The sequence below is a fragment of the Canis lupus genome, chromosome 2 (genome assembly GCF_011100685.1).
Source record: "Canis lupus familiaris isolate Mischka breed German Shepherd chromosome 2, alternate assembly UU_Cfam_GSD_1.0, whole genome shotgun sequence".
Taxonomy (NCBI): domain Eukaryota; kingdom Metazoa; phylum Chordata; class Mammalia; order Carnivora; family Canidae; genus Canis; species Canis lupus.
The window spans coordinates 80950945-80964383 of record NC_049223.1 but is presented as its reverse complement, the minus strand read 5'-3'; the positions used below and the strand labels follow the sequence as shown (position 1 = coordinate 80964383).

General features: G+C 58.5%; 1 protein-coding gene and 1 long non-coding RNA gene across 4 annotated transcripts; both read right to left on the bottom strand.

The window, feature by feature from the left end:
• Positions 1 to 24: 24 nt before the first annotated feature.
• LOC119870480 lies at positions 25 to 6215 on the bottom strand. The gene is made up of 3 exons (XR_005356139.1): positions 3129 to 6215; positions 624 to 701; positions 25 to 81 (listed from the first exon to the last, which is right to left on the bottom strand). It is a non-coding gene; the product is annotated as an uncharacterized LOC119870480 (long non-coding RNA).
• Positions 6216 to 6522: 307 nt separating this feature from the next.
• CPLANE2 (ciliogenesis and planar polarity effector 2) lies at positions 6523 to 12425 on the bottom strand. Of its 3 annotated transcripts, none has more exons than XM_038531878.1 (6): positions 11945 to 12425; positions 10061 to 10210; positions 8689 to 8841; positions 8064 to 8188; positions 7670 to 7806; positions 6523 to 7261 (listed from the first exon to the last, which is right to left on the bottom strand). In XM_038531878.1, exons 2-6 carry the CDS (start codon positions 10170 to 10172, stop codon positions 7012 to 7014), a joined length of 777 nt encoding a protein of 258 aa, XP_038387806.1. In that variant the 5' UTR covers positions 10173 to 10210; positions 11945 to 12425; the 3' UTR covers positions 6523 to 7011. The 3 variants fall into 3 exon arrangements, with proteins under 3 accessions (XP_038387806.1, XP_038387805.1, XP_038387807.1); XM_038531877.1 differs by lacking the exon at positions 11945 to 12425 and adding an exon at positions 10582 to 10714; XM_038531879.1 differs by lacking the exon at positions 11945 to 12425 and adding an exon at positions 10346 to 10566.
• Between the last annotated feature and the right edge of the window lie 1014 nt (positions 12426 to 13439).

The following is a 13439-nucleotide window of genomic DNA, read 5'->3' as shown; positions in this document are numbered from 1 at the left end:
CTTGCACTTCCACGGCTCCAGGAAGGCTGTGGCTTGGAAGGACATGAAGATGCTGAAGAACACAGTCACCAGATAGCCCAACTGCAAGGGAGGGAGAGAGGACATACTGTGTGGCCAGCACTGCTTTCCCTGCAGCCAGGTCCAGGTGTCCCAAACACCTACCCATTCCCTTGCTCTTGTCCCTGGCTCACCTTGCCATGGGGCAGATCTTGGAAATATTCCACATGGCACAGTGTTGCAGAGAGGGCACATGAGGAATGCACCCTCATGGCCTAGATCTTTTCCCTATAAGCAAAAGGTGCTCATCCTGGAAAGGTCTATTCTCAACCAGCCACCTAATCCAGCCCACCCAGCCCATCCCCCTGCCCCCAGCTCCAGCTACTCATGGTGTGTTGGTGCCCATGCAGATAAGGTCAGAGATAAAGACCAAGGTGCCCAGAAGGGCAGCAGCCAGGCAGCAGCCAGGCTGTGCAAAAGCCTAAAGAGGTTAACAAAGTCCATAAGCCACCATCTCTGCACTTGACCCCAGCTCCCAGCCCCCACCCCCAATGCCAGACTCATCTAGCCAGAGTAGATGGCCACCTTCTTCCCAAGGTACTCATACAAGGTACAGGGCTTGGTACCTGTGCTAGCATCTCCAGCAGGTCCAGTATGAATACAGCAATCGGTGAGGGTCGGGGTCTGGGCGGTTCCAAGGGGCCCTAGGCAGATGAAAGGAGGGAGGGTTGCAGGGAAGTCCCAGAATTCCTTCCTGATGCCCCAGGAGCAGGAGAGAGCTGAGCCTGCGTCCTCTCCTCTTCATGCAGTGGGAAGGCTGCAGTGTAGACTCCCCCTGCCAGCAACGGCAATGGCCATCTTCCCGCAGACTGCCGCCTGCCAGAGAGAATCCTGCCATCAGCTCCCCACTTAGGTCCCAGCTCCACCCTCCCAGGCGATTGTCTCGCCACCCCTGCCTCAGCGTGTTGGTGTTGAAGTAGGAGTCCTAGTAATCCCTGCCCAGGAATCGGTGAGCGGAGCCGGGGCGGGAGCCCTCTGCCCAGCGCCAGACCTAACACAGCGGGACTGCAGAGTCTCGTCTCAGGCTGGGGACCGAGGGGGGCGACCTTCCGGTTGCTAAGGCCAGAGAGCCCATCTGCCCACAAAGCTCGGCCTGCGCTGGGGTGTTCCAGCGGGTGAGCGTCCGAGGGGGACTGAGGAGGTGGGAATGGGGCACCGCGGGCCGCTAGGACGCGGACTGGCTCCAGACCTAAAGTGGTGCCTCCCCGCGGAGCCTGGGAGCACAGCGCCCGGCCCCTGCGCCGAAGGCCCGGCCGCCTCCCGCGGCTCGCAGGGAGCTAGGAGCGGGGAGCTAGGAGCCGGGTGCCGGGAGCTGGGAGCGGAGAGCGGGGTGCGGGGAGCCGGGAGCAGGGAGCGAGGAGCTGCGGGCTGTGCGCCGGGGAAGCCCGGGCCGCTTGGCCACGGGTTGCTGCAGAGTCGCGCCCGCCCAGGCGCCGCAGCTGCTCCGCCTAGCGGTCCGAGGCCAGGTGGGGTCAGGCCCGGGGGCCCAGAGCAGGGTCACCCGCACCTGGCAACACTCCGCACCCCTGGTAACCCCTCCCGGGTCCTCCGCGTGGAACCAGGTGCGCTCAGCTTGGCGAAGCCCACGGCGTGGGGCGGGGCGGGCCCGTGCTCCCGGGGGCCAGGGTCTCCTGGTGGGCCCCAGCCCCGAGTCCCTTGCCTTGCGACCCCGGCTGGGGGTGACAGGTCCCGCTGCACGAGGGTCCTTCCCGCCTTCAAAAGCGCTTTGGGGGATCTCTGGGTGGCTCAGCGGTTTAGCACCTGCCTTTGGCCTGGGGCGTGATCCTGGAATCCTAGGATCCAGTCCCACTTCAGGCTCTCTGCATGGAGCCTGCTTCTCCCTCTGCCTGTGTGTGGCTCTGCTTCTCTCTCTCTCTCTCTCTCTCTCTCTCTCTCTCTCTCTCTCTCTCTCTCTCTCTGTCTTTCATGAATAAATAAACAAAATCTTTAAAAAAAAAAAAAAAAAAGCCCAAAAGCGCTTTGATGCGCGTTTTCTCTTTTGAAGTTCAAATGAGGAAGGGAACTAGCACCCCACGTATGAACGTGGAGAGACTCCCGAGTGGGCTGCGACCTCAAGCTGTGGCTGCTGTGTCCACTGTACGGGCCACGTCCATGGTGCCAGGCCCTGGGCCGAGCGCTGAACACACTTTGTCCACTTAAGCATCCCAGCCCTTCTCTGGGGGTGACCCTACGGTAGAGCCCATTTTACAGATGAGGTGTTGAAGTCACTCCCGCAGGTCGCAGAGCTCGTTGGGGGACACAGCTGGCGCCGCGCAGCCCAGGGCGCTGGTTCTTCCCACTGGACTCCACGGCCTCCGCGGGGGTCACAGCAGCTCTTCCCGCAGGAGCTCAAGACTGTCCCACCGCGGGCCGGGGGCCGGTTAGGACCGTCTGCATCATCACCTCCCTCCTGGGCGGGGAGCCGGGGCTTATCGGTCCCCCTGAAGCTGAAATTCAAGGAAATAGTTGCGCTGCCGCAAGAGGGACTGGGTGTAGTTCCAAGTGGAACTGCCCGTTGCAAGAAATAGACCAGAGCTGCCTGGGATTTAGGGGAGAGGGGATTTAAGGGAGGGACCGTGGGGCGGCTACTCCACCCTCGTGATGTGTGGCAAGAGTCCTGTCTGGCCCAGGTCTCACCCAGGTGGTTCTTCCTGCGCAGAAAAGGTTGCCCCGGGAGTCTGAGGCATAAATGCTGATGCGGGAGCACAGACATGGTCGTGGTCCAGGTGCCCGTTCTGGGTGCCATCGCCGTCCAGGGCGCCCCAGGACCGGAGTGAGGGGGTGGGGCTCCGGGTGCACTTGCAGGTGCCAGGAGCTCCTCCATTCCCCACCCAGCTGGGCTGCCCCTCCCTCTGCCCATCAGCCGCCCACCCCCGGGGAATATGCAGGGCAACTGCCACCTCGCTGTCCCCCCATCTGCGACCCGGCCGGTCTCCCTCCTCTCCAGCTGCTCTCAGCCCAACAAGGGCCACCTCTACCGGAAGGCAAGGACGAAGGCAATAGCCAGCGTTTACTGTGCCCTTCACTTGCTGCCTCCTGCGGCGCTGAACATTCTACACACATTTACTTACAACTCAAAAGAAGAAAGGGGGTGTTGCTGTTGTCTTCATTTTACAGACGACACACAGGAATTAAAGTGAATGGTCCGAGGTTCTAGCTCTCCTTCACCTTCCTCCTGCGCCCCCTCAGTCAATCATCCTTGCTCCCAGGATCCACCCCCACTTTCTAGAATAGAGTTGAACACCAGCCTCCCCCACCCCCACTGTCCCAGGCTCTGGGTCGGAGGTCACAGGGAGGGAAGAACCTCCACCGCCCCCAGCCCTGCAACCCTTCACTCTCCACCCCCAGCTTGGCCCTCTGGGGATTGGACTCCAAACAGCTCCAACTGGTCCTGGCTCCTGAGCCTCCTGCCTCCATCTGGGCACTCCCCGCCCCCCCATCTCCAAGTCTGTGCCTGGTACACAGGGATCACAGTTGGCACCAGGCTGCTCGGGGGCTAAGAGATCCTCAGCAAGACAGGAAACTCTACCCCCACCCTGGCCTCAGCCAGAGCCCTGGAAGCCCACCCAGCTCCCCTTCCTTATCCTGGGGCCAGGTTTCTTGCCGGGGCTCCTCCCAGTTGCCCAGGAGGCCTGCCAGATTTGGCTGGCGGCAGGGAAGAACCTTTCACTGACCAGCTCTGCGTGGAACTGGGAAGGGCAGTGGGAGGAGGAAAAGGGAAGGAGAGGGAGGAAGGAGGTGCCAGCTCTGCATTCCCCTCCTACGGGGGCAGTCCCAGGCTTCTCAGCTGGAAAAGCAGGGAGAACCTGGAAAGGGCCTGTGAGGGGCTGGACACTCCCCCACGCCCCCTGCCTCCCCAGACAGCATTAGGGGATGAAGGGGAGGGATGGTTCAAGGGAGGGGAGTGCCAAGGGCCGAGAGCCTCGGGGCTGTTTCAAGGCTCTGCGACCTTGGGCAAACACCTGTCCCCCTCAGGACCTCAGCTTCTCTATCTTAGTCTGTTTGAGCTGCTATAACAAATACCACAGACTGGGTGGCTTATAAACAACAGAGATTTGTTTCTTGCGGCTCTGAAGGCAGGAAGTCCACGATCAAGGTGCCAGCAGGGTCCTTGAGGACCTGGCTTACAGCCTGCACTTTCTGTGTCTTCATTGGGTAGACCGGCTACAGAGCTCTGGGGGGTCTCTTTCATAAAAGAACTAATCCCATGCTTGAGGCTCGGTCCTCAAGAGCTAATCACCTCCCAAAGGCCCCTAATACCAGGGCATTAGGGATTCAGATTTCAAAGGATAAATTTGGGGGGGGGATGGACACAAGTCGTCCAAGGCACTCCCCATCTGTAGGGAAGGGGGTGGGACTCCTTGAGAGCCTGTTTGGGGAAGGAAGCGGGGCTTCTAAGTCCTGACTCAGGGAAGATCAGGAGCAGGGCAGGGCCATAGCACAACCCACCCCCACCCTCACCTCAGGAGAAGATGGTCCCTTCTCCTATGGGCCTCCCTTGTGACACTTCACTGAAGCAGCCTCTGTCTCCAAGTCCTGAGAGGGGAGCTTTATCTGGAACCTAGACCCTGTCCCTGGACAACACACCAGGACTTGCTGCATAATTTGTGGTGTCCACAGTTCCAAGATGGCAACTGCAGAGCATTAAACCAGGTGGGAAGGCCCCTCTGAGTGTGGGACCCTGGGGACTGCCCACGTGGCAGGCCCACGAAGCTGGCCTGAATCCACACATGTGTGTCTACACACTCCTCTCACTCTCCCTGTGACCCTGCCCAGAGAGCACCCTGCAGGCACGGCCACCAGCTGTAATAATGCTTCCTTCCTCCCTCGGCTTCCCAGTTCTACACTGCCTTGGAGGCCCCTGGACAAGCAGCCTACTAAGTACTGAAGTGGCACAGGGGCAGGTCTGGCAGGGGCTGAGAACATGCTGCTGCGATGGCGGGTGGCTGGGCTCCAAGTCCCACCACCCTTCCCACCTTGTCCTTACACAGGCAAACACAGGGTCTGTTCACCTCCTGGTTTGGGGTGAAGGAGGGTGGCAGGGTGATTCCCTGACTGAAGCAGGGCTAACCAGGAGAAAACTGGCCTGCTGGTGCAGAGCTGTTGCCCAAGAAAGATGCAGAAGGACACAGAAGCTTCCTTTCTGGGGGAGCTTCGAGCCCAGAGATAACCGGCTGGACATGGGGTAGCCGGTGCTCACAACACAGATAATCTATAGCTACGGGGTCACATTCAAGCACAGAGGCTACCTTCACTGGGTCTCAAACTTTGCTGTCGCCTGCTAGGGTAAGGTCTACTGGAGCTAAGAACAGAGAAGAACAGACTGAACCTGCTGCCCAGAAACAGAGCTGACGCCTCCAGTGGGAGGGTCTATGGCCCAGGAGCCGTAGCCAGTCTACCAGCTGTGCCACTGAGAGGCATGGGGTCCTGCCCACGGACATTCCTAGTCTGGGGTATGGGATGAGCTCAGGTCTCAGCTCTGAACCAGAGCTGGGGGCGGTAAGAAGGTGCTCAAATCAGTCCTTTGGGCCCTGGAAGGGGTGACAAAACTTCAGGTGGAGCCCAGGGTGGTAGACGTGGTAAATGCCATGTAGGCAAACAGTGCGCCCAGGAGTGTGAGCCAGAGTGGGTATACAGGAACTTCCTGTGTGTGCCAGCAGGAGGTGGGCATACGTGTGAAGGGCAGAGTTTTAGAACAAGTGCTAGTATGTGATCGCGCATGTTGAGTATGGGGTGTACAGAGCCCAGTGCTGCCTTCGCAAGAGGGGGCTCCAAGGGTCAGCTGGCTTTTGGGGCCACATGGCTGGCCCTTCCGGTTGGCTCAGACTCAGGCCAGGCCTCAGCCCACCATCAGGGGGTGTCCAAACGTATAAAGGCCCTCATCATCGGCACCCCGCCATACGTCGGCCTGCGTTCACCAGTGTCTCCGGCAGATGGGGCAGGGGTGAAGAAGAGTGGGCAAATTCACTCACTTTCCTACACCTGCCCTTGTGGCTTTCCACAGCGCAGAGCTGCCCAACTGGGCAACTCACTCCCTGACCCCACCTGGTTCAGCCCCTGGTCCTGCAAAGTGAGTTTTCAGATTCCCCAGGCTGGCAGGGCCCCTGTCCTAATCCTAGCCTGACACCTTCGAGATGGAGAAAGGTACTGCAGAGAGGCCTCACCTACTTAACACGGTGGTGGACTACATTTCCCGGCATGCCCTGCAGCACCACGTAACCATGTGACTATGGTGTTGGCCAAGGAAGGTGGGCAGAAGGCACATGGCCAGAGGCCAGGTCCACGGAAACCTCCTAGGTGACCTTCCACTTGCACTCATTGCGAATCTGCTGACCGCGTGTTGATGCCCCAGGGCAAACCCGGAACCCCTTTTGCCCTGGGGTCAGCGTCTCTGCATGAGTTCATTCAGCAGAACCTCCAGACCCACCTTCACTTTTACCTGAAGTGAGGCACAGCAAGAAAAAATTTTCAGTAGAGTTAAGCCACCGATATTTTGGGGTTTATCTGGTACAGCAGATGGTGTCACCTCAACTAATACAGGCTCTTGATCGAAGGCCCGGCTGGGACAACCCTCTTCCCAGTCACCATCTCTGGGTACAGCAGAAAGGGAGTGGGTAACAGGCAGTTGGGGGAGAAGCTTGAGGCCAGTGGGCCCTGCCCCTATAGTTCCTCAGCTTCTGGAGTCTAGACCCCACACACACACCCAGGGCAGAGGGAGAAGGCCGGGGGGCACCCACGTGCCCTCAGTCGCCTGGCCCACAGAGCCTTGTGCCCCCATCTCACTGCCATGAATTCTGCAAGGAAGGTGCTGCTGGGACAGGAGGCTTCTCAGGGCACCATTCTCCTGACAGGCCCCTCTGGCCAGCCCTCAGGATGCCATCGATATTCCTGCCTCGGCCTTAGGACCTGGTTGCCGCCCTCTTCCTTAGGTCGCCTGAGAGTTGGGAGTAGGGATCAGCTGGGGGTGTTCTCAGAGGCGCTGGGGAGCAGGCCAGCCGCCACCTGGTCCTGGTGCCACAGCTGTTCCGCCAGGCCATTGAGCACGTGGGCAATGTCGGCCAGGCCAGCCCGCCCATCTAGCGTGCGCCCATCCGCCAGCCGCCGCCCTGGCACACTCTTCACCCGCAGGAGGGGCAGTTCCCAGGTCTGCCGGAAGGCTGTGAGGTCACGCTCAGGCACATCTGTGTGCATGTACTGGTCAAATCTGGAGGAGGGTCAAGGAGCCTGGCTGGGTGCCCCTGCTTACCGGCCGCCTTAGCCCTCCTCCCTGGGCTGGTGCAGGGGAGGCCCCTGCTGCCTTTAAGATAAAGTCCATGGGGGACGCCTGGTGGCTCAGCAGTTGAGCATCTGTCTTTGGCTTGGGGTGTGATCCTGGGGTTCCGGGATCGAGTCCCACATCAGGCTCTGTCTGAGGAGCCTGCTTTTCCCTCTGCCTGTGTCTCTGCCTCCCTCTCTGTCTCTCATGAATAAATAAAATCTTAAAAAAAAAAAAAAAAGTTAAAGTCCATGGGACTAGGCCCCACAACTGGGCAGAGGCAGTGTCCCTGATACCCTTGCTCCATGCCTTGCCAAGTGTGGCCTCTGACTGTTCTAGGGGCCACCCAAAGGATACTTGGAGCCGATGACCATCCTGACAACACCAGGGGCCTCTCCTGCTACTCGGGCCAGCTGTCCAGGGAGGTCTTCAAAGGAGGCGCGGTCGGTGAAGGAGAAGAGGAAGAGGAAAGCATCTGTTTTCTCCTTGCAAGCCTGGGGATGGAGAGGCTGATGTGAGGCTTGTAACCCGAGGCCCTGAGAAGTCTCAGCTCACTCCTCCCTCCACAGGCCCAGAGCAGGGAGTGACTATCCTAGGGCAGAGCTCAGGCTAGGACCCAGTCCCCCCTGCCAGCTCAGAGCTCACCCACGTGGGGCAGCACCCTCGGCCCATGCCCAAATCTGGCTCCTGCAGAGCAGGCAACAGACAACTAGCTCCTCCCAGACCCTCCCAGGCCCACCTGCCTGCTCACCGGCAGCATGTGATCGAACTTTTTGAGTGCAGACTCCCCACAGTCCCAGAACTCAAAGCGGAACATGACAACACGGTCGCTGACCTGCAGCTTGGCTGGCCAAAATACCACGGTGGTCTGGATGCCTGGGGAGGGTCAGCCATTCAGCATGGGGGAGGCAGAGTGGAGAGGGGTAGGTGGCCAGGAAGAAATAGGAAGAAGACATGTCCCTGGTGGGTCACCAGCCTGACGAGGAAGATACAGTCGCTAACCTCAATCTGATGGAGAAACCGACCTGCCCTAGATGAGTCGGCTGGGGAGATGCAGCTGTAGCCCTAGCCAAGACAAAGCAGTTTCACTTGTACGCAGAGGGAGACCCAAAGGTACTGGATACTGGAAGATGTTGCAACCTGATGGCCAATGAGCATCCAGTGGAAGGAAAGAAGAAAGGAAGAGTAGTGCTCCTCGAGCACCTGTCTTGTGTCAGCTCAGTACTACCACTAGTACTTTGGCGTTGGTACTATTATCTCTGTTGAACAGTGTAGGCTCAGAGAAGTGAAGTGACTTTTCAAGGTTGCAGAGTAAATGGTGGGACAAGGGCCAGTCTTTCCTCCACCCCAGGGAAGCCCTCCATGGTTGGACTCACCAGTGGTCTCATGGTGTACCACGGGTACATCTAGGCCAGCCAGCTTGGCCACCAGTGCCGTCTTGCCCACGCCACTCTTCCCAGACATGAAGATCTTGTAGCTGGCTGTGTCAATGGCCACGGGTGGGGGCAGCACTGGCCGTTCCAGCAGCCCTGGGTGAGAAGGGAACGGGGTGGGGGGTGGGGTGTCAAGAGGTCAACCTGCACTTGCCCCATCAGACCCATCAACTCTTAAGAGCCTTCCAGTGCCAGCCACCCATGGTTTTCTATACTCATTAGAGGCCTGGGACACAAGCAGGATCCCTGGATGAGCTCGGCTAAGAGCACTTGTGCTCTATGAGCTGCACCAAGGCCCACTCCAGATAACACCAAAATACTTTTAAAGTTTGATGCATGCATGAGACTGTTTTAATTGATACTATTATCACACGTTCTAGACTTCCCACATGTAGAGGCAAGGTTTTTCATCAGTGTTTCTTCAATGGAGAAATATCGGCACACATATTCTCAATTACTTTTTTTTTTAATTTTTTTTTTTTTTTTTTTTTTATGATAGTCACAGAGAGAGAGAGAGGCAGAGACACAGGCAGAGGGAGAAGCAGGCTCCATGCACCGGGAGCCCGACGTGGGATTCGATCCCGGGTCTCCAGGATCGCGCCCTGGGCCAAAGGCAGGCGCCAAACCACTGCGCCACCCAGGGATCCCTATTCTCAATTACTATAAATAAACTTATTAGAATCAATAGATCAGATCTTTATGAATGCTTTTAATTGGAAAAAAAAAGAGTCTAAATTAGGATACATCCACAGGGCCTAGGACCTGAAAGTCCTAAGTTGTGGGTTGCCCTCTCATTCTCTGTCTTAAACCTTTCCGGTGCTTTGTTTCTTCTGGCTGGAGCTGAGCTCTCACAGCAGACGCCAGGCTGACCTGTCAGCCCAACCCTGGGTTGGCTTCATCCTGGGAAATACGAATGTCTTGTCTTAGAGACAGCAGGATATAGGTGAGGCTTACCTCTATTTAGCAGGCTGGATCTTGGAGAAGTCTGTAAGGGGTAGTGTTGAGGATAAATGGGGGGGTCTGTTGTGTAATGTGCCCAGCAGAGGGCCTGGCACCGGGTGAGAACTCAATCAACAGCCTCTCTGGTGACAGTGGTTCTTGGCAGGGTTTGGGCTGTTTCCATGTTCCTGGCTCTGATGATGGAATTAGCTCTAAGGCCTGCGGGGGGCGGGGGGGCGCGCCCAGGGATAGGGCTTCCAGGGGTCCCCAAGTGAAAAGCAGGCCCTCACTGCCCTACTTCTCTGCACCCCCCCCCCCCCCCAGGAAACACCAGGTGACACTTGTCACCCGGGGGTGACAGGCCACAGGCACTTACCGAACACCCGTCTGCGGTTCTTGCGCAGGATGCAGGCCAGGTACTCCTTGCCCTCGGCGCTCTCGTGCCAGTCTGGAACAATCACCGAGCCCGGGGCGGGTGGTCTGGCCATGGCTGGGCGCCCCGACCGGGTGAGGAGGCGGCAGGAGGCTGAGTGGGGGATGGGGGAGGGTAACTGCCCGGAGCTGGACCTTGATGCCTCTCAACCTGCTCTCCGACTCTCCCTTGGAGCCCCAGCTCCCTCCCGGGGGGCTGGGGGGTCGGTTATGGGGCCCCCACCCTTACCCCATCAGCGCCCTGGGCCCGAGCTCCGTCCACGGTCCTGGGGAGTCACACGATCCCCGTCTCCCTCTTATTACCCGGGAGGTGCAACCCCATAGTCTCTTCTTCCCCACATACTGCTCCCCGGGGACACTCGCGGCCCTCCCCTCCCAGGTCATCTTGGGCCGTGGGGGCGGGGTGTCAGGCAGCCCTGTTTGTCCTCGGCCTCGATCCCGACCCCGGGGCCACCCAGCCCTCACCCGCAGCAGGTCCCGTGGGCGAACCGGTCCGGGCGGAGCGGGTCTCTTTAAGAGCGCGGCCCTCCAGGGCCACTTCCGCCCGGCTTGCGTCCGGCTTCGGAGCGCGCCCCTGCCCGGCCGCCGGCCTTGGGGCGCATGCGCGGAGGCCGTTGTCAGGGAGACGGCGGAGGCGGGGCGGGCTCCTCTCCAGTCCGCCGCCACCACGGCGCCGCGCCGCCCTGCACCGGCCTCCCCCTGCGGGCCGGGGTCTCCCCCTGCCTTCCCCCCAAATCCCGTTCCAGCCCCTCCCCCGGGAGCCTTCCTGCGTCTCAGCGCCGGCCGCCGCCTATGCTGGTGCCTCCTGGGGCTTGCTTGGTACAGCGGCGCTGCGGCTGCGCTTGTGCCCTCCGCTCACCCTGCTCCTCCTGCTCCTGCTGCAGGACCCAGGACCCAGGACAGACCCCGCTGCCTTCACGACTGGGGACACAGCAGCTCAGAGGGGTTAAGGGACTTGCTCAAGCTCTTAAAAAGGAGTCAGAGGCCCACAGGATGGTGTCGGGCAGTCATTCATTTATTGATTCATCTCGTTCGTTCAGCAAGGGATTACTGGGCACCTGCTAGGTGTTCCCCTGTTCCAGGCCCCGAAGGACTGGCCCCCTGGAGCTGACATTTCAGCACCGAGGTCGTGAGCCCCTTGTCCCCTGTTCCAGCCACCAGCACCCGCCTGTTAGCAGAAGGTGGGCACCTGTGAGTGGGACAGGATGCAGCTGGGTCCTTCCTGAGAGGCTATTACACTTAATTGCCACCAGCATCTTCTTGCAGGAGGCTTCCCGCAGGACAAATCACTATTTTTTTTTTTTTAAAGGAGTGATCTATAAATTAACCTTTATTGAAGGATAACTGAGTGCCAGACAGCGGGGGCTTCCAGAGGGGACCTCATTAGGAAGGCTTGTTTTATTACCCCTCTTCTCTTTAATAGCTGAGGAAATTCGGAGACAACATAATTACCTGAGGTCACATCACACAGCTGGTCAGTGAGAAGAAAACTACGCTTGAAACCTGGGGTTCCTGGGGTCTGAACGCCTGTCCTGCCAGACTGGGTCTCCTGTTGTTGCTTTTTTAAAACTTTGCCCCCAGGGACTAGGAGGGCTCCTCTTAGTAGTGCTGAAAGCAGCCCGAGGCCATGAACCCACAAATCACTGAGGCCTGTTAAGTCCCAAGAGAGTAGAGGGGAAGCGGCAGCGTGAGACTGGGCGCTTGCTCTCAACCTGCTTCCACCGAAGTCAGGCAGAAACACAACTGAATACCAGCCCTACAGGATCCCGCAGCTTGAAACCCTCGCCCACGCTCCCAGGTGCTCAGCGCCCTTTCCTGCCATTCTTACCGCATCTGCCGAGTCAGGAGAGGCCACAGTGTGGAGCGCTCTCTCCGTGGACCAGGAGTGCCTCCGGGGCAGGGCTCAGATCTGACTTATCTGAGTTTCCGGACTTCACCGTTTAGCCCTGCCCTGTCTTGGCTCCCAGAGGGCTCAGGGAGAGCCTGAGGAAACGAAGCAACTCCGCAGAATGAGCTCGCCAGTTCACCTGGAGGCCAGATGTGAAATCTTCTTGGACAGAGAGGGAGGCTGGTGATCAGAGGAGCTAGTGGCCAGAGGTTTTTAGGGGAATCAGCCTTCACTGCCCTTGAGAGCCCATGGAGAGGACACTTCAGTGAGCATCAGGAGCCTGTTCAAACCTGGATTCTTGGGGTCCATCCACCAGGGATTCTGCTGCAGGGGCCAGATGGGTCTATAAGCTTGCACATGGGACAGGAGCACTGGGCGGTTCAGAAGCTGGGTTCTGTGTGGGCCTGCTGGGGCTGCCAAAGCAGAATCCCACAGACTGGGTGGCTTGAGCAACAGAAATCTCGTTGCTCACAGTTCTGGCAGCTGAAGCCCGAAATCAAGTGCCGGCAGGGTTCTGGCTCCTGGTGAGGCCTTTCGTCCTGGCTTGCAGGCAGCTGCCTTCTCTTCACACTGGGGGCTAGAGCTTTAACATATGGATTTTAGTGGGGGGGGGGTGTAGAGGGGAGACACACAGTTCGGTCCATGACAGGTCCACAGGTGGAAACACGGCTGCCGGGCAGGAGGCCACTCAGTGGTGAGAGCCTGGGAATGAGGTGATCAGAATTTCATTTTGGAGGATGCTCATGGGCCATTTTGGTCTACTGAGTTCCACTTTGCTGTTCCCCCTCTGACCATTAAATTGAATGTTCCCCTAAGCAAGATGCTTCTCCTCTTAAGGCCTGAGGTGAAGCAGGTGGACCATCTATCTAAGAGCCCTTCTGGTGTAAAACTTCCTGATTAATCCACTAATTTCTTCATGGTTTGGTCTCTCTCCATCTCCAAATTGTTGAGCACCTTCTGGACAAGGCCTCATAAGGTGTGGAGAGGATTTATCAAGGCAAGGAGGGACAGTCAACCTGCCTGGAGAAGTCCGCGGCCCAGGTGTGCAGGCACAACAGGCCTGAGGACCTCGGGGGCAGAGGTGGGTGGGCCGCCCAAGGAGACTACGTGGAGAAGGGATGGTCAGATTTACGTTTCTCTTCTTTTGCCTGGACACTGCAGCTGTGTCCTGTAGGGTTTCCCAGCTTGCCTTCTGGAATGCCAGAGGCACCAGAGTAGCCTTTAGGCAACGTCAATCCGGCAATGTCACAGCCATGCTTATAGTTTTCCAGTAGTTTCCACTGCGCTCAGAGTAAAATCCAAACCTCATAGCTTCAAGGCCTTCTGTGACTGGCCCATGACCACCTCTCGCTTTCACGGCCACTCTTCCCCTTGCCTACGACACTCCAGTGAAGCTGGCCTTCTGTTCCCACACAGGGCCACTGCACTGTGGTGC

Excerpts from the sequence above, each read along its gene's own strand:
- CPLANE2 (XM_038531878.1), bottom strand. The coding sequence starts at position 10,172 with ATGGCCAGACCACCCGCCCCGGGCTCGGTGATTGTTCCAGACTGGCAC. Across the intron at positions 8,189-8,688 it reads GGTACACCATGAGACCACTG|GCATCCAGACCACCGTGGTA; the intron begins GTGAGTCCAACC and ends GACCCTCCCCAG. Across the intron at positions 7,807-8,063 it reads AGTTCGATCACATGCTGCCG|GCTTGCAAGGAGAAAACAGA; the intron begins GTGAGCAGGCAG and ends CTCCATCCCCAG.